Source organism: Gymnoscopelus microlampas, assembly GCF_963454915.1.
Source record: "Gymnoscopelus microlampas genome assembly, chromosome: 24".
NCBI lineage: Eukaryota > Metazoa > Chordata > Actinopteri > Myctophiformes > Myctophidae > Gymnoscopelus > Gymnoscopelus microlampas.
In genome coordinates, this window is record NC_139961.1 from 30,221,510 (window position 1) to 30,244,710 (window position 23,201).

Below are 23,201 nucleotides of genomic sequence, written 5' to 3' on the forward strand. Positions count from 1 at the left end.
ATTGAATCAAGGTTTGGCCCTTTATTGCAGAAAATATCAGGGTGTACATCCGCTGCAATGTGAGGTGTAACCAAGCTGCCTATTAATTATCCTTCGGCCTGAGATTTACGTAGTTGCGCACAGGTGTCATGCACCAAAAATGGCTGATCTATAAGCTCGCACCATGCTGTGAGCTTGCTTAAACCTTTGACTGTCCACCGCCACACATTCTTGTCGTCACTTTCATTGTGTAAGTTGACACAATGTCACACAGAAGATGAATGACAATCAGGTTAACAAAACCATGTCGAAAGAAATGGCTGTGAGATGGCCACAGCATATCAAATAAAAATACACTCATAACAATAATGCTTTGAATTTTCAATTACATTTAAAGATGAACAACAATATGGTTAACAAAACCATAATGGCGAAAGAAATAGCCGAGATGGCCACAGCATATCAAATGAAAACACACTGATAACAAAAAAAATTAAGGCACATTTTAGGACACAGGAGCCATGGCCTCATACTGAATCCAATTTAAACAAATTCAGCAAACACAATGTGAAAACCAACTGCACACTTCATGCATTAACCTTTTGACAAAATAAACAAAAAGGAAAGAAACTGTAGGATAATAGTCTTGCAAAACCAGATGATCAAAGATCTCCGCTTACCGATATGTCTGGGGAAATCTAAATTAATTGAATGGACTAGGATGCCGGTGGAAACCAGCAGTAACAAGCCTACGCCCACTACTTAATCCTGATACCATCAAATTGTTATTTTTCACATTTCTAAATTGTTTGCACACAGTTATAGCCTAATCACTGAATTAATGTCACCAGACGTATCAGTAGGTGGAGATCTCCGATCGCCTGATTATGTTAAACTATCAGGACAGTTGCAATCTATTCCCACTCATCATCTCCAGTCTGGGCAGCTGTTTGTGGCTGGCTGGTAGCTCCGCTCTGAGGGCAAAAAAAGAAGCAGTGTTAGAATGTTGATTTAGTCAAACTTGTCCCCACAAATGAAAAGTGAAAGCTTTGCTCTATTGCACTCATTGCAGTGAATTATAAATACAGTGAAACCTTAACTCTATTGCATTCATTGCAGTGAATTACAAATACATTACCTTCCTAGAGTCGGTGGAAGCAAAGGTGTTCCCTCCTGGGTTGAAGCCTGTAGTTCCAGTGGCGCCCATCGCTGAATCCTCAAGCCACGCAGGCACCTCCTGCTGAGCCTGTCAATTACATTCAAACCAATAGGAACTGTTACGGCTGGCGTTGTGCTTTTTAAGGCATGTCAGGGTAGTGTGTTGAGGAGTCAGGTCACTTACACTAGAGAGAATTTTAACCAGGGAGCGAGCCAGCTGGTTGTCGTTCTCAGGATCGTAGAAGGAAATGGCTTTCCCAGTGTTGCCACAACGACCGGTCCTCCCGATGCGGTGGACGTATTCGTCAATGCCTTTGGGGAGGTCAAAGTTGACCACGTGCTGCACATCTTGTATATCCAGGCCTCGTGCAGCCACAGAGGTAGCCACCAGGACGGGACATTTTCCAGAGCGGAAGTCGTGTAGCGCCTGCTCTCGCTCACGCTGCTCACGGTCACTGTCAAAAGACACAGAACAGGTCAAATGCTGCTCTGCTTAGGAGCATGCTGGGGGAAAAAAAATGAAACATTGCATCAAGCCACCACTTACCCATGGATACTAGTGGTAGCAACCTTCTCCTGACACAAGAACGTTGCAATGAAATCGGCTTGTCTCTTCGTCTCCACAAACACCATTGTACGCTCAGTTCCTGCACAAACCCCAACAAAAAGCAACACATTGTTTAGTTATTGCCATATGTTTGTTACAAAAAGGGGAGACACAGGCACAATAGGCTTATTCAGGTATAAGCCTACAAATAACAGAAAAATATCAGTTAATGTAGTAGGATCAGTGTATAAGCAGTGTGCGGGGGCAAGTGCATGTGCATGTGCCAAAAGGACACATACAGAAACCTGTGGAGCAAGAGTGACTTAATGAAGGCACGATTAATTTGAACCTTTTTTGCCGTTAAGATTTTTGTTTAAAATGGCTTAACAGTAGAGACTGGGAGGTAGTGAGGTTAGAGACGTTACCAGTGGTCTTTAGGACACTAATTAGTTGATCTCTCTTTGAGAACTTGGTGACCTCAATCAACTTCTGCTCCACGTCACTGCAGGCTCCGCCCACCACCCCCACAACCAGGAACAAGTAGTCAGCCTTCAGGAAGTCAGCAGCCAGCCTGTAAAAAACGCCAACATGCAGATAAATGAAGGTATTGAGGAGTTTCACATAAGTACAACCTTTATTATTACTTAACTGTACCTTTGGATGTCCTCAGGGAAGGTGGCACTAAACATCAGGGTCTGACGCTCCTCTTTTGGTGGTAAACCAGGAGAGCCCACCAACTTGCGCATGTCAGGCTCAAAGCCCATATCCAACATCCGGTCTGCTTCATCCAACACCAGGTAACGCACCTTACCGAGACCCACCTTGAGGGCACAGCAGAGTTATTATAGCATATATATTATTTTCCCTGGGGTCAAATTCAGCTGTTTAACCGTCAGTCGTAACTTATATAAACACAAGGCATCTCAACAATATAAGTAGGGATGAAACAGTTAATGCATGTCTATAATTATAGACAAAAATCTTCTAAAACAAATTCAAAATTGTGTGACAAAGAATAACATATGCTCATGTGGTTAATCGATTCATAGATGCATACATTTAATATATATTTTTAAATGCTCATTTATTATTTGAATAATTAAAAACAGCACTTGATAGAATAATCATTAAGAAAATAAGCGATAGTTGCAAGCCTTGAACTATGTCAAACAGCTGGAAAGGTTCCCTGCCAACTGCCATCATTACTGAATTGGTTCACTGCCATCAATACTTAATGGAGGGCTTCATTACCTTTTCTCTTTGAATCATATCCAACAGCCTTCCTGGAGTCCCGCACAACACGTTGCACCCCCTCATGATGTCCCTGATTTGGTGTCCAGTAGCGATTCCACCATACACCACAACAGGACGCACACATGTCCTACACAGGTCAGACAAGAAAAAAATATGTTCATTAATATACTATGGCATGTTTAATTGGCCTCTGGCCAGTGTGCACTTTTACTGACTCAAATTATTACTTTCCGTGTCATACTACACAAATGAGACACAGCTGTATGATCTGAACTGAACAGCTACTGTATGTAATAATAATTAGGTTATTTTGTTATTGTAACAAGCTTTATATTTGAACCAAATATCAAATTGCTACATTTAAAAGCAATTAATGATAATAGACATAATATAAACAATGAAATAAATATAATTATGATCAATGGTCTACTGTAAACAACTAAAACACACACAAGGCATCAATGTATGCCACTTCCGCTTGATAGATAGTAGTTAGGAACACAGACAGCCTACGTGCCGAAATGCATCCGTTTTTCTTGTTAGACTGCTGTTCATCTCCATTAAAGACACCTAAAACTTAATCTGAGTGTGCGGATACTAATTTTTACCATGTGCTAGTGCAAAACATCAAACTAATGTGACAAAACACACCCATGGGCAAACTTCCTAGCCTCCATGTAGATCTGATTGATAAGTTCTCTGGTTGGAGCAACGATCACCACCTCAGGTTCCTGCTGCTCACTGAACTGACTGGCTGCCACTCCGTCTTTCATCAGCTGCTGAAGGATTGGCAGCAGGAAGGCAGCCTGTAGGGAGGAAAACACATTACAATCCTCCCTGACAGGGAACCAAGCTCACCTCCACTTCCTGATCTACAGAGGGAATGTGGTGGTTCATTACACCATTGGTTCTCAAAGTGGGGTCCGGGGACCCCCAGGGGTACTTGAGGGAGTTCCAGGGGGTCCCCAGCTAAATGATGGATAGTAAACCATATGGACCCTTATGGGTCTTTAACTCAGTGTACAAATGGAACCAAATGGACCCGTTCTCAGTTAAATTAACATTGATTTTACAATATAAATTGGAGTCCCAGAGATAGAAATGTCATTCAATGGGGCTCCTTAACCTAATGCATGTCAAACTGGGGGTCCTTGAAATTAAAATGGTTGAGAATCACTGCTAGAGCCGTAAAGATCTTCTCTTATGGGGTCATATCTGGCATATCTTTTCAAATGGGGGTCCGCAGGCTAATAAGTGTCAATTTGGGGGTCCTTGACATGAAAAAGTTTGAGAACCACTGCATTACACCACCTGATGTACATATTTTCAACCCCTACAACGAACAATGTGTCCTGTCCAGAACCACAAGTCATTATAGATGAAAGCATCAGCTGAATCTTACCGTTTTGCCTGATCCAGTCTGGGCACAAGCCATGAGGTCTCTGCCTGCTGTGACAATGGGGATGCCATGCTTCTGCACTGGAGTTGGCTTCACATAGCCGGCCTTGCTCACATTCTTTTTCAGGGACTCGCAGAATTGAGCCTCCTCGAATGTCTGAAGATGGAGACAAACAGGGTTTCATTGCCGTCTAAGAAAACTACTCACCACTACTTAACAGATGAGAACGCTGCAAACAGATCCATACCATGATGGCCTTTGGTGGGTTGCTGCCACTAACATCCACCATGATCTGATCATACTTGTCAAAGTTTATGCCAGATTCGTAGTGGGAAAAAATGGATTCTTCATCCTCAGGGAGGTCTGCAGGAACATAGGTCACCCTCGGTCCTGGGGAAGGGGACGAGGTTAGACTGACGAAGGCATAGAAGAAAAGACAAGCTTTCAGTGTGTTCACAATAGACACATTTACTTACTCTCTTCAGCTCCATCTTCAGCGTTTCCTGTTGAATCTGTTACAGATACACAAAATTACATTTTTAGCATGTTTCCCAATGAAAGCTGACCAACTCAAACATGGAAGCTGATTCACACAAATTACCTTTGGAAAAGACTTCTTCGTCTTTGCCACGATATCCTGCAGCATAACACAAGAAGCATCAGTTGACATTCACTCATGAACATGACTCAGTAATTCATTTCATAGTTATGTATCATGGTTCATTTACCTCCTCCAGAACCTTCACTTCCACCTTCTGTTCCACCTTAAAAGACATTCGTCATATCATTACACTTCAACTACATATCAACTTTGCAGAAACCCTAACTTAAGTTGGGTTTTGAATAAAACTATACCTTGACGGAAGCCTCCCCTGCCTCCTCTTCCTCCACGACCACCTCCTCCAAACCCTGGGAAGAATAAATTATATTTTCCATCATTCACTTTAAGGACATAACGGTCATTAATAGTTTAGCTACTTGAGAAAGGAATCCCATTACATATTGAAAAATACTATCAGTTCAATAGCAAATAATTTATGGACAATCCATACGATCCATTGCCACAGTAACCCAGTTCATCTAGTTTAATCAACCATTACCTTCTCTGGATCCTCCATCATCATCTCCATCACTTCTACCTCCTCTGCTGCCTCCTGTGAAATACAAATATTATTGTGTTAACATGTAAGAACCACCGTTTTCAATGGTTATCTTAGTTAGGACCCCACACATCCCCACAACAGACTTTTCCATCTGCTGCCCTCTGGGAAGAGGTACCAGAGTATAAAGGCCAGCACAAGCAGACTGGAAGACAGTTTCCTCCCACAGGCCATTATACTGCTGAATGAGTCTATGCGTTAAACTTCTGGGGTGTTACTTTGCATTGTATGCTGATCTTAGTCTTTTTACTGTTTTTAATGTATTTATTTAAGCATCGTATTGATATTTATGAACTGTTTTTATTTCTGTGTTTTTGGAGCACCTCCCCAACATAAGTTTTTAACAGTGTGTACTTGTACATCCTTGTTACAATAAATCTCTTGAATCTTGATGCATGTTTTCACATGGATTTCATCAAAGAAGCTGCTTCACCAGTGTGAATTACATGTAGAACTATCAGCTAAAGCCTGTCTTACCTCTGCCTCCTCGTCCTCTTTTCTCTTCTCCTCCTCCACTGTTCCAGCTGCTGCCTCCTCCGCCTCCTCCACTATTCCAGCTACTGCCTCCTCCACCTCCTCCACTGTTCCAGCTACTGCCGCCATCTAAACAAACAAAATACACAACTCAGACAATAATATAAATATGTACATTATTGAGTGCCAACAGTGAAACTCCAAAATGACTACTAGTACTTACCATTTCCGTTCTCATCAGCTCCTGCAAAAGAAAGGTCAAAGGTTTAGCTATATTTAAGCTATCGATGTGCTGAGGAACAATGTCATTGTCACATGTATGGTAGGGCTTCATGAGACTGGAAAATAGTATTCCAGAATAATGTAATCATGATGCACTCACACATTGCACTCCAATTTGACTTATTTTAGCACACAGAGTGAAAGATATTGAAAAAATGCATAAGGGTTTAATGGTTCGAGTACAACAATTAGTTATCGTTACTGCGTGGTGAAAGCAGAACTTTCTCGACTGGACTGTATGTAAATGTCTGTTTAAATCCATGATTTTCAGTACAAAATGTATAACATGACGTTGACCCTAACGGTGGAAGCAGAACTGCTGTGATAGCCCTCAGTGCTCTTCACCAACAGCCAGTATGCTTGATTTGATAATAGATTATTGGCAACTGTCTTTATTGATCATGCGCAGTAATATCAATAGTATATCACATAATTGTATGCAGCCCAAATGTGTTTTTACCTTCACTCTTAAATCCTCCTCCTCGTCCCCCTCGGCCCCTTCCTCTTCCTCCACGGCCTGTGTAAAACACACGCAACCTCCATTTAGTTCATGACATCTAATGTCGAACGTTTATTCTTGTGCATACAGGCGTAGAGCGCCAACTCGGAGCAGACCTGTTAGCAAAGTTTAATTCTGTCTGTTTTTTGTGCATAGTCTAAGACATTCAACTACCTGATGTCCCTCTATCAAAAGTGTACTTGAGCCCATTCAGACCTCTTGCAACTACATATTAGGCCCAGACCCAGTGGTGGAGAACAACATCTAAGGAATCACATTTCCCATAACAAACACTTACCCCTGCTGTCATCCCCTCCTCCAAAACCTCTGTTGTCTTTCCAGGAGCTTCCTAAAAATAAACAAAAGTCCATCACTGTCACCCATACGAACATTCAACTGATAATAACAATATGTTACCCCCACTGTTACATACATGAAAGTACTCCATTAGTCGCTGGTAGAAATGTTCTATTTTATGACTAGTTTAAAGAAAAAAGTCTACATTACTGGCAATATACAGTAACACTCTGAGAGTTAATCTAACAGATAGTTATGGGTCCATTTTACACTGTCATAGAACAGTCAGGATTTTTCTGTGTAGCTGCTATGAGTAAACCCACCACTGCTTGAAGCCTGGCTGGTGAATGCACCACCGGTGCTGGTTCCCTGTAAACATGAACACAGATATGAAACCTGTTAGGATTTCAACTGAGTCTCAATGTTTCAAAAAGGACAGTTAAGTTCTCTCAATCTTAAGTTACCTCTTCCTCCCAGTCGGCCATGGTTGTCAGCAGTCTTTCTAAAGAAATGTTGTTAGCCTATAATAAAAAGGAAAAAGAAAAACAATCTTTAACACAAACACGTAAAATGTATTCATAGAGCAGTATTTCTCAAACATTTTCATGTCAAGAACGTCCACATTGATATTAGGCAGCGGCCCACCAATTGACAAGATTTTGTGCCAAAGACACCCATAAGAACATTTTATTGTTAGATCAGATTTAGTATAGAATTCTACAAATGTCTGTGGGGAGATAACAGTGGAAAGAGAGAAACCTATCATCTTAATAGTCATTCTTATACATTCTCCCATTGGGTTAACTTCTACCTGGCGAAATAAGTGAAATTCAACCCCATACTTTCGCTGGGGACCCCCTGGAACTTTCTCAAGGGGGTCCCTGTACCTTAGGTTGAGAACCAACGTACTAGAGAATCTCCCCATGAAGACCCAACCTGGATTGACTACAATCTGTGGATCTTTACACGTTGTTGAGTTTAAAGTGTTATTTTATCAGACCAGATTAAGTTGACTTAATCATCAGTTGTCATTGGTCATTGGCTCTATGCACAGCAGTCATATTGGAAAGAAATTGGGCCTCTTCCTTACTTCCTTAACAAGTGTTACCAATGATTCATATGAACATGAAAGCTCTGTTCCATTTAGTAGCACAGTGGTTCTCAAAACTTTTAATTTGAAGGACCCCCATAATTCTGAGAGGTACACACCTGAAAGAGGCAATTTGGAACCTCTTCAAGGAACCATGAGGGTCCCTAGACCACACTTTGAGACCCACTGGTGTAGAAGAGGCCCAATTTCTTTCCAATATGGCTGCTGTACATAGAGCATATTGAAGCAGTCACACCCGTAGCCTCGATGCAATGTGCATGTAACATAAATCAAACCAAAGACTCTTCTTCAGGTTATGCCGTCGAGTGAATGTAGTAAAATCAGCCCTAATGGCGAGTTTCCATGTCAACGTCATACCCTAAAGACTTCGTTTGTAGAAATGTTGGGTTGTGTTTAATTCCTCTGGAATTTTGTTTTATATAATGTAATTTATGGAAATGGGTGGGATGGCCGACTAAAAACTAGACATCGCATTATCATTAAGAGGACGAGTGTGCGACTACTGTTATATTATCTGTTCACCGTGGTGATCGTGGCAGTGGAAGAAGTACTGACATTTTTTTACTTAACCCTTCCATTGTGTTTGAGTTTAAGTAGGTAAGTACCCTTTATATTTCTTTATTGGAACAAGGCTTCATGATATCGCGTCTTCTCCCCTGGTCTTACAAATATTATAATGTTAACGTAATTTTAACAGGCATGCAAACAGCCCCGAGGTGAAAAAGGTGACAACATGTTGTTTTCTTTCGGGTCAGGTGTCACACAATTGCCCTATTTGGGTTAAAAAAGGTGACTGTAGCTGAAAAGTGACACTTTTGCATGTCTGAATTTATTCATGTGTAAATTATTGTAGTGCTAATTAGGCCTTCATTTTAAAGTTGTGTTGCGGACGCCATTCTGTCTTCCACGTGGTGGTGCGGCCTCTATGACATCAACGTTTACATTAACTTAATAATTTCAAAAGACTCGAGTCAAACTCCAGTCCTTACTAATTACTCTCTAATCATATCTACATTAAGTATTTGGACACCAAGTCGTGCAAATTGTGAATAAATGCATTAATTATTAGGCCTCATCATATCATTGTTTTCGCTGTAGACCTTACCTCTTCAACGTTGAGAGAAAAGAAGGCTGTCTTAATCAATTGCACGTGTGTCACTGCGCAGCGTTTACTGGAGATGATTGACAGGCTGATTGACCTGTAACAGGTAGCAGAGTGCTGCTAGACCCGCCCTGCCACGCCCCCTGCTGCATTGCGGCGATGATTGACAGGCTGATTGACCTGTAACAAGTAGCAGAGTGCTGCTAGTCCCGCCCCTGGCACAACCCCTACATATCGCGGGATAACCGATGTGATCGCGTCCCTTCCGTAGCCCGGCCGCTTGGTCGCATCTTGATTGGTTAGATCGTCGCCAGGCAACAGTGGTTCTAAAACGAGTGGTTCTAAAACGAGTACTATCTAAAACTACTATTACTATAAGTTGTATAAAAATACATTTCGTGTTGGATTTAATAGTTAGTTGTGAATACATGAATAACATTGTTAAAAAGAAAAAAAATCAATTTGAAACTATATAGACCTGTGGTTCCCAAACTTTTTAGCTCAAAACCCAAAAGAGTAATTTTATGTCTGGCAGGGCCCAAGCTGCTGAAAATATCTGTACACTTGAGTAAATGTACTTAGTTACTTTACACCACTGTATTTAACCAGTTATTATGATCACAAACCAATTCAGAATCAGATCAGAAAACACACCATAAACGTCAGTTGGGTGAATTAAATGGACTATAAAGCTAAAACCTACAGTATGGCTTTAACCACATTATTAACCCTGGCGTCCCTTTGGGCAAGATTAGACAAAATATAACATACTATTTCCCTACGGTGGCGGTGAAGTAGTGGTGGAAAAAGTACTCCATTTTTTTACTTAAGTAAAAGTATCAATACTGTAATGTAGAAATACTCTGTTACAAGTAAAAGTCTGGAATTCAAATTGTACTTAAAGTACCAAAAGTATAAAGTACTAATTATGCAGAATGTCCCATTTCAAGTTTTCTAATGTATCAAACTGTTTTGGAAATAGCAGATCTACAAGCTTGTAGAACTTGTAGATCTGCTATTTTCAAATGCCGGAAATGTATATAGGACTGAATCAGTTAATGTTTTCTAAATCTACTAAGTAACTAGTAACTAAAGTTTTGCGGCCGCCATTCTGTAGTGGAGTAGAAGTAAAAATATTGGAAATTGGAAAAAGTATTTCCAATTTGAGTATTTCCAAAATACTCAAGTAAAGTTAAAAAAATTGTACTTACGTACAATAAAGTAAATGTACTTAGTTACTTTAAACCACTGCGCTGAAGTAACAAACTTAACGAATGCTGCTGCCTGCTAGCATGTCTTACAGAAAGACAATTCTATTTAAATCTTCAGAGCAACTAGTAAAGCTGTCAAATAATTGTACTGGCGTAAAGGGTACATTATTTGCCTCTGAGATATACTAGAATAGAAGTAGGAAGTATCAAAAATGTAAATACTCTGGTTAAGTAAAAGTACCTCAAAATTGGAGTACTAAATGTGCATACCTTAGTTACTTTCCACCACTGCTGTAGTGTTGTACTAAATAACCACTCACAGTTTGTCTGTTGTCCTCAGAAGGTTTCAGCTACTGTGAAAGAGAGTTCTATGATATTTAACAGGTGTCCTACCCAAGCCTCAGCCACATATTAAAAGCATCAAAATGACAAGAGCATTGTTGAAATGATAAAATGTAGTTAAGCTACATTTTGAAATATTGTGTGATTTTACATACATTAGTCTAGAACTTAGAGGAAGAATGAAAAAAACATTGGGTCAAAAGGAACAGGTACAACATGCTGATAAGAATTCTCCAACTCATTATCTTATTTCTCATTCACAACACATTGTGGTGTATTTCAACTATTCAACATTGACTAAATGGTGTAAAACATACTTTTATTAAACATCAAAATATCAATCAGCATCAATCACTCAATGAGTAGCAAGTACATATAATATAATAATAATAATAATAATAATAATAATAATAATATAAGGCTGCTGTGAAAAAGGTCTATTGTTGAACATCTTTAACTTGCAAGGACTTAAAGCTATCACATAACATGTGAGAAATACAAACTGCCACAAAATAAACTTACTCTATAAAATATTATATATAAAATATACTAGCATTTTAATTTATTCATGGCTTGTATGCCTTTTGCAAAGCATCCCATGCTGGCTAGAGAGTGGAAAAGTTACAGAGCAATCAGATTCTCAACTGTCACATGCCCCAAACCTCAAGGAAACAGTACCAGATCTTAAGAATTCTGAAATCAGAGTTTTACCAGGGGTTGAAAGATGTAGTGTGCCACCATGTGGCCAGTGTGGGTATTGCCCAAACCAATGACTATAAACCTATAAACACAATGTTGGAGTTGACTTGTCCTTAGCACAAAACATTACTCCTGTCCATCTGGGTCTCTCAAAGAGCACTTCTCAGTACACCACCACGTACTTGAGTTCAGAGTAGATGAGGGCTGTGAAAGCACGGTACAGGATGGCTCCGCTTTTGTAAGGCTCAAGGTTTTGTGTTCCAGGACTCAGACTTGAAGTTGAAGTAAATAGCATGCAAGGCCACTTGCAGGACTAACTCAGCATAGAGGACTTTGAACTGGGGAGCATCCTTGGGGCCAGAAAATAGAGCAGGTGGTTTGTGTCTACATTTGTATGTAAAGTGTATATAGCCCTACAGGCAGTGTTCATCAACAAATTAGAATACTTTGAGTAAAACACAGCTTTACCTTCATGAGACATCCAGCAAAGTGAGAAGAGGTCTGAGCTACAAGGCTCTTTCTGAATTAGCCATCAGCAACCACAGTGAGTGCAGCATGGACTTCCTAGACAAGACAGAAGACGAGGTCAGAATAAGAATCAACTTTATTATCATCTCATCACAGGTTTACAGGTGCAAAGGAAGTGGGTGAAAATTGTTTTGTTTTATCTTCAAGTTCAAGAGCTTATGTCAATCATTCACACATTCTGTGTTTACTTCTTGCCTGGAGATGTCTATCATGCTGCTGCAATGCCTGTTAGGGGAGACATGTTGATCACCAAGGACGTTCACCCAGAGCGAGGCATAGCCATTGCACTCAGGCCACGCTGACCACTGTGAATCCCTCAAATAGAGGGATCTTGACTGCATCATTTCTGGCTCTTCCCCTTTATTTGTTCGGTGGCCACTTCCTGAGGGTAGGGAGTGGACTCTCCACCTCTCTGCTACTCTCCATGTCGGGGGTCATATAGCCGTTCACTAGGTGGGCATCCAGAACCTCCACCGTACCTGAAGAAAACATCTGCTTCACAATGTTCATTCAGAAAACATTGAAGTTGAGGCATAAAGACAAAAAGAAAAACATGGAAGATGACTAGAGGCATTCAACACTCATATTAATATTTTAGATTTTATAGCGATGGAATATGACTTATTTTACTCTATAATCTTGAGTTTGGCACTTAAATTGATTTTGTATGGATATGCCTTGAGAGTCTGACTTGCCCTTTGGTAGCTGAAGTATTTGTTATATAGATTAAAGGATAAAAGCAATTAGAATACATATGTAAGTGTCGGGGACACTTGCTGTTTTAACTTCAATTATTTGTGGTTTGAAGTTCTGTTTATTTACGTTATTTTGGGATACCTTTACTTTGACACTTCCTGTACTTTTGGTTACCTTTATTTTGAAACGTCCTGTCACCGCACCGGCGCGCACTTAAACTAGCTCGCTTCACACGCCTCCACGCTTTCACACTCAGTCTGTGTCCAGAGAGGAAGACGGCGTGTGTGCTCCTAGCACAAAGCAACACGGTATGTTTGTTTAGAAATGCCTCGCATCTTATTTCGATAAACGTTGAATCCAGACATGTGTAGCTTCAGTGTACTGAGCAGTTTGTATTTTCCACAGTGCCGCTGTGATCAGTTTTGACAGGCAACTGTTATGATGGGTGACGATGATGAATGAAGGTTCCAGGTGGCGTTCAAACAACTTATTAGCCCCTCGATAGCCGGAGCAAGGTTAGGATTGTTTGTTTTGGGTTTCATTTGTTATTTACTTTGTTTGTTTTGTTGGGTCTTTGATATTTTGGTTTTGGTGCATTTTGCTTTATGTCTGCTTGGGTTTTATGCTAAATGACTTTACTTGTGTTGAATCACTGAATACAATCGACTATGAAGTATTTTATTGTTGAATTGTACTGAAGTAATTATTTCAAATGCACTGCTTTTATTGTTGAGAAACTATGAAATATTTTTGATACATTTGTAAAAGTATTTATTCTCCTCTTTCATAGTTTTCACGGTGTTGATCCATGGTGCTTCAAAGAAAAATAAAAACACCCGTTGAAACCAATCCGCTTCATCATTTACATCGAGGGCGCTTACAGTGAAAACTTGGCCCTGAAGCAACTCAACGTCGACACCTTCTTCTCAACTACAGCCACCCTGTGCTTCAATCCACCGGCCCATCTTCACAAGTTTGTCACACTCACATCACAGCACCTACCTATTAAGAGGTATTTTTTACCTACATTTCACTGCTGGACTCAAGGTTCTAAAAAGGACAATAAAGAAGAAAACAAAAACAAAAAACAAAACAAAAAAAATGTGGGAAAATCCAATGTGTCTTTAAAGGTGAAGTTTTTTTTTGAATGTGTTATTTCTGGTATAAGGTATTAATCAAACAGAGCTGGCCTACTGAATGCACCATTGAACATTAAATGGGTCATTTCACATAAATTGTGATAAATGTGTTTGATATCATTCTTTATTGGGGTTCAAAGTTTGTTTGGAGTTTCCTTGTGTCATGGTCTATGGTGTGTATATACTCTGAATGTCAATACCCTCTAAAGTGTTAAGTGTTCAAACAATCCTTAAAAATGTCAACCTCTGAGACGACTGTTAACATGCCGCAGCCTATAAATCCAGAAAAGCCAACAGTTGTCACACTGGACGTTGATGAACCTGAAGAGGGAGCGTCCAGTGCACCACTGAAAGCATTTACCAAAGCATATGACACCTGGGTGCAATCTGCCAAAAGCATTCGAACAGCGTTGAAAACATTTTGTTCAGAGGAGGATCTTTGTGACATGAAAGAGGCTATTCAAACCCTACACACTGCAATTAATGAATGCTACAAATCAATCCAACGCAACTGTACCCCCACTCCTGACATCGTACAGAAAATGGACGCCTGTGGTATTGTCACCTCAGAAATAAACGAAATTGTGGAAAAACACTTACAAACTATTAATCAACCCTTCAATGAGCAACTCGCAAAAACACGCATCAGGATGGCCTTGAATAAAGGAGACTATGGCTCAATTTTCGGACACACAAACACAGAAACAGTTGTCTCTAACGCATCAGACGAAGCCGAAAACCATACGCAGTCCCGTGGAACTCATCCTCTACACCCTCCTAAGCCCTTTTCCATAGTACACAGCGACGACTCGAAATCCAACTCCAGCCATCAATCCAGCACTTCCTCCCAAAGAGCCGACGCAGAAGCAGATCTCGCCGCCAAACAAGAAGCGGCCAAGGCATTGCAGGAGATCCACAACCAAGAAGCCAAACTACAAGAGGCAAAGATAAAGCTAGAGCAACTTAAAGCGCAAAGGGACATCAGAGTGGCAGCAGCACGGGTTCAAGTTTACCAACAGTTCGAAGGTGCTGCTGATCACTGCAACAACCCACCCTCTGCTCCCCCCAACACATCATCACGTCCCCACCCTAATTCAAACCCAAAGCCAACAACATCCCAAACGCCCATTAATACAGCAGCTACTTTGGATACAGACAGTTTCACGCAATCACTCATAAGCTCACTAAGTATAAATCGTCTCCCCACCCCAGAGCCACCAATATTTTCCGGTGAGCCATTGGAGTTTCTGGACTGGAGAATGGCCTTTATGGCATTGATAGATCGACAGCCAATACCCTCTAGCGAGAAGATGTATTATTTAAAACACTACTTAGCTGGGGAAGCCCTCAGGGCTGTGGAAGGCTTCTTTTACAGAAGTTCTGAGGACGCGTACCAGGGAGCTTGGAGGGTTCTACAAGAAAGATATGGAAACTCATTTATCCTGCAAAAGGCCTTTCGAGATAAAGTAATGAAGTGGCCCAACATCAGCCCAAAGGACCCTTTTGCACTCAGAGAATTTTCGGACTTTTTACAAAGCTGTCTTGAAGCAATGCCACACATCAAAGGACTCTCCATATTGAATGACTGTGAGGAAAACCATAAAATACTTAAAAAATTACCTGACTGGTTTGTGCGTGGGTGGAGCAGAGTGGTGGTGAAGGAACTGGATCAATCTGGGGATTACCCAAACTTTGCATGTTTTGTTAAGTACATCCAGACAGAAGCAAACATAGTTTGCAACCCCATCGCCTCTCCCTTTTTGGTACATCAGCAGTCTACAGATGACCAAACGAGAAAAACCAGGGCTTTCCATACCAGTACCCAGAATAACTACTCAAACTTCAAACCCTCATTCACCTGTCCCATCTGTGCCCAGGAAGCGCACGGCATCGCTACCTGTCCCGTGTTTGCAAATAAACCAATGGAAGAGAAAAAGGCATACATTTTTGAGAACCATCTCTGTTTCGGATGCCTAAGGCGGGGACATGGCAGTAAAGAATGTACGAAGAGACATACTTGCAGAGTGTGTAGTCGACGACATCCGACCTGCCTACATGATGACGGAGTCAAGAAATCTGTGGGAGAAGTGGCGACGGAGTCCACCTCCACAGATAATCATTCGGATCAGGAGGTCCATACTGCTACAACGCACACTGTGTTTCAAAGAGCCTCAGCCACTTCAAGTATTGTTCCCGTTCTCATGTCATCCACAGAGGAGCCACAGAGAGCCACTTCAAGACTGCAAAGTCGGCCTCCTGATTGGAAATTACTGCCCAATAGTGTTGGCACCTCTCAAGGTCATCACCTGAGATGATAACAGCAATCCCTTCGCCCAAAAGAACCGTGTTGGGGTGGAGCATAGTGGGCTTTTCAAAGAAATAAAGCCTGTAAACGATGGGTTTTGTTATGAATCATGTTTCGCTCAGAATAAGTTACCCCGTAACATGATTGGGGGGAGTGTAAGTGTCGGGGACACTTGCTGTTTTAACTTCAATTATTTGTGGTTTGAAGTTCTGTTTATTTACGTTATTTTGGGATACCTTTACTTTGACACTTCCTGTACTTTTGGTTACCTTTATTTTGAAACGTCCTGTCACCGCACCGGCGCGCACTTAAACTAGCTCGCTTCACACGCCTCCACGCTTTCACACTCAGTCTGTGTCCAGAGAGGAAGACGGCGTGTGTGCTCCTAGCACAAAGCAACACGGTATGTTTGTTTAGAAATGCCTCGCATCTTATTTCGATAAACGTTGAATCCAGACATGTGTAGCTTCAGTGTACTGAGCAGTTTGTATTTTCCACAGTGCCGCTGTGATCAGTTTTGACAGGCAACTGTTATGATGGGTGACGATGATGAATGAAGGTTCCAGGTGGCGTTCAAACAACTTATTAGCCCCTCGATAGCCGGAGCAAGGTTAGGATTGTTTGTTTTGGGTTTCATTTGTTATTTACTTTGTTTGTTTTGTTGGGTCTTTGATATTTTGGTTTTGGTGCATTTTGCTTTATGTCTGCTTGGGTTTTATGCTAAATGACTTTACTTGTGTTGAATCACTGAATACAATCGACTATGAAGTATTTTATTGTTGAATTGTACTGAAGTAATTATTTCAAATGCACTGCTTTTATTGTTGAGAAACTATGAAATATTTTTGATACATTTGTAAAAGTATTTATTCTCCTCTTTCATAGTTTTCACGGTGTTGATCCATGGTGCTTCAAAGAAAAATAAAAACACCCGTTGAAACCAATCCGCTTCATCATTTACATCGAGGGCGCTTACAACATAGTATGAACAAACTTTTCTGTTTGTATGTGCTTCTCACTCACAAATAAATGTATATTGTAGTCTCCATGCAGATAACATAATTTACCCTCCTTGGTGATTAGATCTAACATGACAGATAAGGCATCAGAGAAGTTATCAATGTCAGTATCAGGGGACCACACACAACCAATAATCACATTTTTACCACCAAAATAAAAGCAAGATGAGAGTTCCACAAAGACAGACTCTATACTAGCCTGCCGCTCTATTAGTGAATTGAATACTATTATGTAAAAACCCCAAAAAAGCGATACACCACCTATTTTCTCCCTATGAAAGTGAACACCAGTATAGTTATTCAGTGTATAGAGGGACTCTAGTTCTTTGGGCAGCCAGGTTTCAGTAAGTGCAATACGAAGTTATGTATCAAGTCAACAAAAAATATTTAATTTCCCTATCCTATTTCTTGTAAGTCTTGCAAGACTCTTGTCCTTTGTGTTTTCATTTGAGGGGGAAAAAACTAAAGTAACTTTTTCTCTTTTCTTGATTGGGCTATATATGAGGCAATGCAATGGTATATGTTTTTGATATGCATGCAAGAAATGCTTCAGTCAAAATCCAATAAACAAATGTTTAAAAAATAAAAAATATATTTAATTTCCCATGGTTTTGGGGGAGACTAGGTATATGTAGGTGAAAAGAGGAAAATAACTCAGTTAGAACTCAGCTAGTATTCAGTTTATAGACCCATTTAGGGCTTGATTAAACTTTTTTTGATTCAGCATCAAAGCAGCAACTATAACCAGTGGTGGAAGAAGTACTCACATGTTCTACTTAAGTAAAAGTATCAATACTCTGTTACAACTTGTACACTTTTGGACACAGGCCTGTTACTTGTAACTTACAAGTAAAAGGCCTGTGTTCAAAATGTTACTTGAGTAAAAGTACAAAAGTATTGGCAACAAAATATACTTAAAGTACCAAAAGTAAAAGTACTAAAATATTTGAAAATAGCAGATCTACAAGCTCACAGTGAGCTTGTAGATCAGCTATTTTAAAATAGCCTATAATATAGGGCTAAAGTGGTTAATGTATGTTTTATAATATAAAAATGTATATTTGTTACTATTTGCAAAGTAACTAGTAACTAAAGTTTCAAATAATGTTTGCTTGGAACGTGTGACAGGTGGTAATTGGTCTAAACAAAGTCTTTTAAAAAAGGTGTGGCATCAACTTCCACTTGAGTAGACTGTAAAGTAATTAAATTCAACACTGACCTTTTGATTTCTTGCAAAGCTTGACCTATTCATGCACTATGAAATCTGTGTGTAGTTTCTAAGCTGTAGTTGTACATTTGATGCATACAGTACATATATCAGTGTACAATAGCATTACAGTTTCTTCTTTATCTTCATCTTGAGTTAGGGCTTATTCTACCATCATGACATTCTGCTGGACTGTTGACCAGCCCTATTAACCTGTGGTAGGATATATAGTTCATGTAAAGATTATACTGCCATCTAGTGATGATGATGATTCATTCATTCAGTACTTAGTTTACTGAACCAAATGTGTGTGAATGAAGCCATTCCAGTCTTCAGGTTTTTGCTCATGAATAACAATTTGAGTCTAGGAAGGAAAGATTATCACGCTGCTATTGTGCTCATTCGCCTTTGACAGTGAGACATAATGTATATACTGTAGGTATAGGAGACTATTTGAATGAAACGAATACAGATCGTACAGTTCCTACAGGGACAATATGAACACTTTACTGTTTAAAAGTGTGAACAGATCTGTTTAAAAGTGTGAACAGATTGGTAGTAAGTCTGTCTGAAATCTATACATAGTTTCTTTTCATCATCTTGCTGACAAGACACCTTCTGCATTATGTGGATGCAGTAAAGGATGCAGTCAAGTCTGTTAAGATTAGGCTGCACAGTAAAATGTTGAATAAGATCTGAGTGTAAAATTAGATACAATAAGATTGGGGCCAATTGTAAAATGTATTTGTAACGTTTTCCTATACAACCAACCGACTCCTTGGTTTTGGCATTTTAATATAATAAACAATTCTGAACACTAGCTACCATTAAAATATGTTCACTGAGATGGATAAGACCATAATATTGAATTTAATGCAGGGTGCATTGGTGGAGGCAATAATAAGTCACATTATAGCTGCAAGTGGCAATTGGAATAAAATATCTTTCATACAAAGTCAAAGAGTGCAAAGACTAAAAATGAAGAAAATAGACGTGAATAAAACTCAACAATTTATTTTATAATTCAAACATCATGAAATAGCATTATATACAAAGTTAAGATGATTTATAACAATATAAAAGTGGTAAAAAACAGATTAGATTTATTGACCAGCAGATCATTGTATGTGCTTCAGTAGAATCACGTCCCTAAATTACATTGACATTTATAAAAGTGGGTGTTAACACTTCTTCCTTATTTATTTTTTTAAACTTTCTTTTTATTCTTTTTTTTAGAGCAAGGTAGGAACACTTCTTCCTTATTAATGTATTTTGTGTCATACGACCTGCACATAAGTCAGTCACCATAGTTCAGCCTTATTTTTATGATTATCGAATATTAATGTTTAATCATAGTGGCAATTCATAGATTGTCGACCTCTCGTGGTAGTATCCTCGTTGTAGAGGTGAAGGTCAGCTCAATGTTCAGACCCACAAACTGTTAGAATCCTCTGCTCTGAAAACTGGTCCCACACACTGACCTTATCGAAGTCAGATCTCCACAAAGCCCTTGTTGAAGAGCAGGCACACTCCTGATTGCTGGCGAGAGATGGCCTTGGCTTGTTCATGTGAGAACGCAGGATGTTAGCCTGCTTTTTGAAGCTTCTTTAAGTCTGCACCGTCACAGATCCCACTACCCCTCTCCAGGTTGTCCTTTGCCTTGGCCAGTGCCAGTTTGTAGTTGTGTATGAAGTCTTGCAGCTGCTGCTCTTCTCTGTTTCTCCACTGTGGTGTAGAGCTGCTGCATCTGACACACAAAATGCGTTCTGTCTCAGATCCCACTTCTGCCTCTCCAGCTTGTCCTTTTCCTCCACCAGGGGTATGAAGTCTCGCAGCTGCTCATCTTTACTCTCCAGTGTGATGTCCACTGTGATGCACTTATTCCTCATCTGACACACCTTTTCCTCAACTTGTAGAGTTTCCATGGCTTGGCTTTCACGGCTTGCAGCTTTCTCCAGGGCTTTCTTTGGTTGAGAAAGCTCTGTTGTCTTTATCTCGTTGTTGTTTCTCATTTTGTTCTTCTGCTGCTGCTCTGTAGAGAAAGACGTTTGTGACAACACCTCCTTTTCTCTGATGATCAGTCGGAGTCTCTCCTCTTCTTCCGCCCATTTATTCCTCTCCTTCTTCATCTGTTCCTCTACAGATCTTTTCTCTGCTTCATCCGACCTCTTTTCCATTTCCATGGCTTTAATCTTCCTTCTCATGCTGAAGATCTTGGCATCGGCGGTCAGCATCTCTTTCTCCATGTCTTTAATCTTGTCTGCTTGCCTTTCAAACATTTTGACTCTCATCTCCTCCCACGGGTCGGTTGTTGCATGAGCTGATACAGTGAGCTTGGATACTTCTTCCTCAGTGCGCTTGGATACTTCTTCCTCACCACTGAACACATTTTCTCTTGCAATGTGCCCTCTCCTCCATCCAGCAGCAGCATGCCTGAATCTGTTCACCAGATGCAGGGATGCAGGGATGCTGATGTTGCAGGCTATCCTATTTTTTGCAAACCTCCGAGGAGTTTTCTCTGAGGTGAAGGTGCCTGCAGCTTCAGCCTGTGGTTCATCCTGAGCTGGAGGTGATGGAGGTGGTGTAGTGATGTTTTGAATATCCTCTGAGGTGAAGGTGCTTGCAGCTTCAGCCTGTGGTTCATCCTGAGCTGGAGGTGATGGAGGTGGTGTAGTAGTGATGTTTTGAATCTCCTCAGAGGTGAAGGTGCTTGCAGCTTCAGCCTGTGGTTCATCCTGAGCTGGAGGTGATGGAGGTGGTGTAGTAGTGATGTTTTGAATCTCCTCAGAGGTGAAGGTGCTTGCAGCTTCAGCCTGTGGTTCATCCTGAGCTGAAGGTGATGGAGGTGGTGTAGTAGTGATGTTTTGAATCTCCTCTGAGGTGAAGGTGCTTGCAGCTTCAGCCTGTGGTTCATCCTGAGCTGAAGGTGATGGAGGTGGCGTAGTGATGTTTTGAATCTCCTCTGAGGTGAAGGTGCTTGTAGCTTCAGCCTGTGGTTCATCCTGAGCTGAAGGTGAGGTGGTGATATTTGAATCAGCTGTACTCTTTGATTTGCCAAAGAAACGCTTCACCGCCTTCAGGAAACGGGCTGCTTTTCCTGTCCTCCCCTTGCTGGATCCAGGAGCAGTGACAGTGCTGTTCTCCATTCTGAAGGATTCCATGTCAGTTGTTTCTACCATTATGGACATCTGTTAGGCAAGTGTTGGTAAAACTCCTAATGACACTATTCTGCTCTCTAGTACTAGTAGTCACGATCGGATTTCCAGTTTCACACTGGCAGCTGTCTGTCTGTGCCAGCCTTTTATAGTCCAAATCTGGTCCAATTTCAACAAAGTACGCCATCGCTGCTACCATGGTTACAGCTAGCTCCACCTTTCTGTCAACGCAGCAACGTCACCGCTACCGCTATGTCACAAGACACCACGTGACAACCAACACGCGACGCTCGCGCTGGTCCAAATAACGCGTTACCATGGTTACAGCAAGCTCCGTCAGCGTAGCAAGGTCACTCAATCACCTGGGTTCAACGCTACGTGGACGTCGTACGTACGTCACAAGAGACCACGTGTCAACCAACAACGTTTGAATGCTCTGCCCCTAAAACCGAAATAAAGTTTAAAAAAAAAATAACTTTATCCGCGGGAAACCCGAAAAAAATCGCGCGCGCGTGCATGTGTCCCGTTTCTCCAGTTCTGGATGTTGGCAACCCTAGTTCTGCAGAACGGTAGTGGAGTAAAAGTACAATATTTGCCAATGAGATGTAGTACTTGTGGAGTAGAAGTAAAAGTATTAAATATTGGAAATACTCTAGTAAAGTAAAAAATACCTCAACATTTAACAGTACTTGAGTAAATGCACTTAGTTACTTTACACCACTGATATAACGCAAGTGCATGGTTTTCATCATTTTTCATCATCAAGCGTTAAAACAAGGTGCCCGAAAATACCCTGAAATCTATCCCCAGACATCAGATTAACATCGAGATCATGGTAAGGAAACAACACAATGCAGGCATTGCAAGACCATTGTGACCAGTTGTTAATATTTAACTTATTTATGGACGTGCATTTTTTTTGTTTATGGAATGGACGTCGGCACAGCCAGAATCCGTACCGTTTCCAGTGGTGGAAAAAGTACTACATTTTTTAAATAAGTAAAAGTAGTAATATTGCAATATAAAAATACTCTGTTACAAGTAAAAGTCCAATTGTGTTCAAAATGTTACTTGAGTAAAAGTACAAAAGTATTGGCATCAAAATATACTTAAAGTACCAAAAGTAAAAATACTAAAATGTTTGAAAATAGCAGATCTACAAGCTCACACAACGCTTTTCAAATAGCCTATGTATAAAATAGTGCTGAAGTGGTTAATGTATGTTTTATGATATAACAATTTATATATGCAAAGTAACTAACTTAAGTTTTCAAATAATTGTAGTGGAGTAAAAGTACAATATTTGCCTCGAGATGTAGTGGTGTAGAAGTAAAAGTACTGAAAATGTAAAATATTCCAGTAAAGTAAAAAATACCTCAAAATGTTACTTAAGTACAGTATCTTGAGTAAATGTACTTAGTTACTTTACACCACTGACCATTTCTCGTGTAGAATGGGCACCCTTCGTGGACTGCTTGTGGGCAGGAGGAGGGTGGGCAAGCAGCTTATCAAGTCGCAGGTATGCAATGTCCCCACGAGCGCCACCACGGGTAGCTTTCATGGCAGGCAAAAGTTCCTTACGTCGAAGCCTCACTGCCTCGGTGTAATCCTCCTTGATAAACATATAATTCGATTTTT

At 40.5% G+C, this 23,201-nt stretch overlaps 1 protein-coding gene and 1 long non-coding RNA gene across 4 annotated transcripts; one reads left to right on the forward strand and one right to left on the reverse strand.

Moving 5' to 3' along the window:
* Nucleotides 1-484: 484 nt before the first annotated feature.
* On the reverse strand, nucleotides 485-5,396 carry ddx4 (DEAD (Asp-Glu-Ala-Asp) box polypeptide 4; the record flags this gene model as incomplete). The annotated part of the gene is made up of 14 exons (XM_084050962.1): nucleotides 485-511; nucleotides 1,118-1,225; nucleotides 1,322-1,592; nucleotides 1,685-1,784; nucleotides 2,110-2,255; nucleotides 2,339-2,505; nucleotides 2,936-3,065; nucleotides 3,590-3,744; nucleotides 4,341-4,493; nucleotides 4,585-4,727; nucleotides 4,814-4,849; nucleotides 4,939-4,974; nucleotides 5,193-5,246; nucleotides 5,390-5,396. 14 exons carry the CDS (start codon nucleotides 5,394-5,396, stop codon nucleotides 485-487), a joined length of 1,533 nt encoding a protein of 510 aa, XP_083907088.1.
* A 7,441-nt stretch (nucleotides 5,397-12,837) lies between these two features.
* Nucleotides 12,838-17,159, forward strand: LOC311040770. Of its 3 annotated transcripts, none has more exons than XR_014600311.1 (3): nucleotides 12,838-13,253; nucleotides 13,529-16,792; nucleotides 17,068-17,159. It is a non-coding gene; the product is annotated as an uncharacterized lncRNA (long non-coding RNA). The 3 variants fall into 3 exon arrangements; XR_014600312.1 differs by having other exon boundaries at nucleotides 13,529-16,585; nucleotides 16,683-17,144; XR_014600313.1 differs by having other exon boundaries at nucleotides 12,838-13,046; nucleotides 13,144-13,253; nucleotides 13,529-17,144.
* Nucleotides 17,160-23,201: the final 6,042 nt, after the last annotated feature.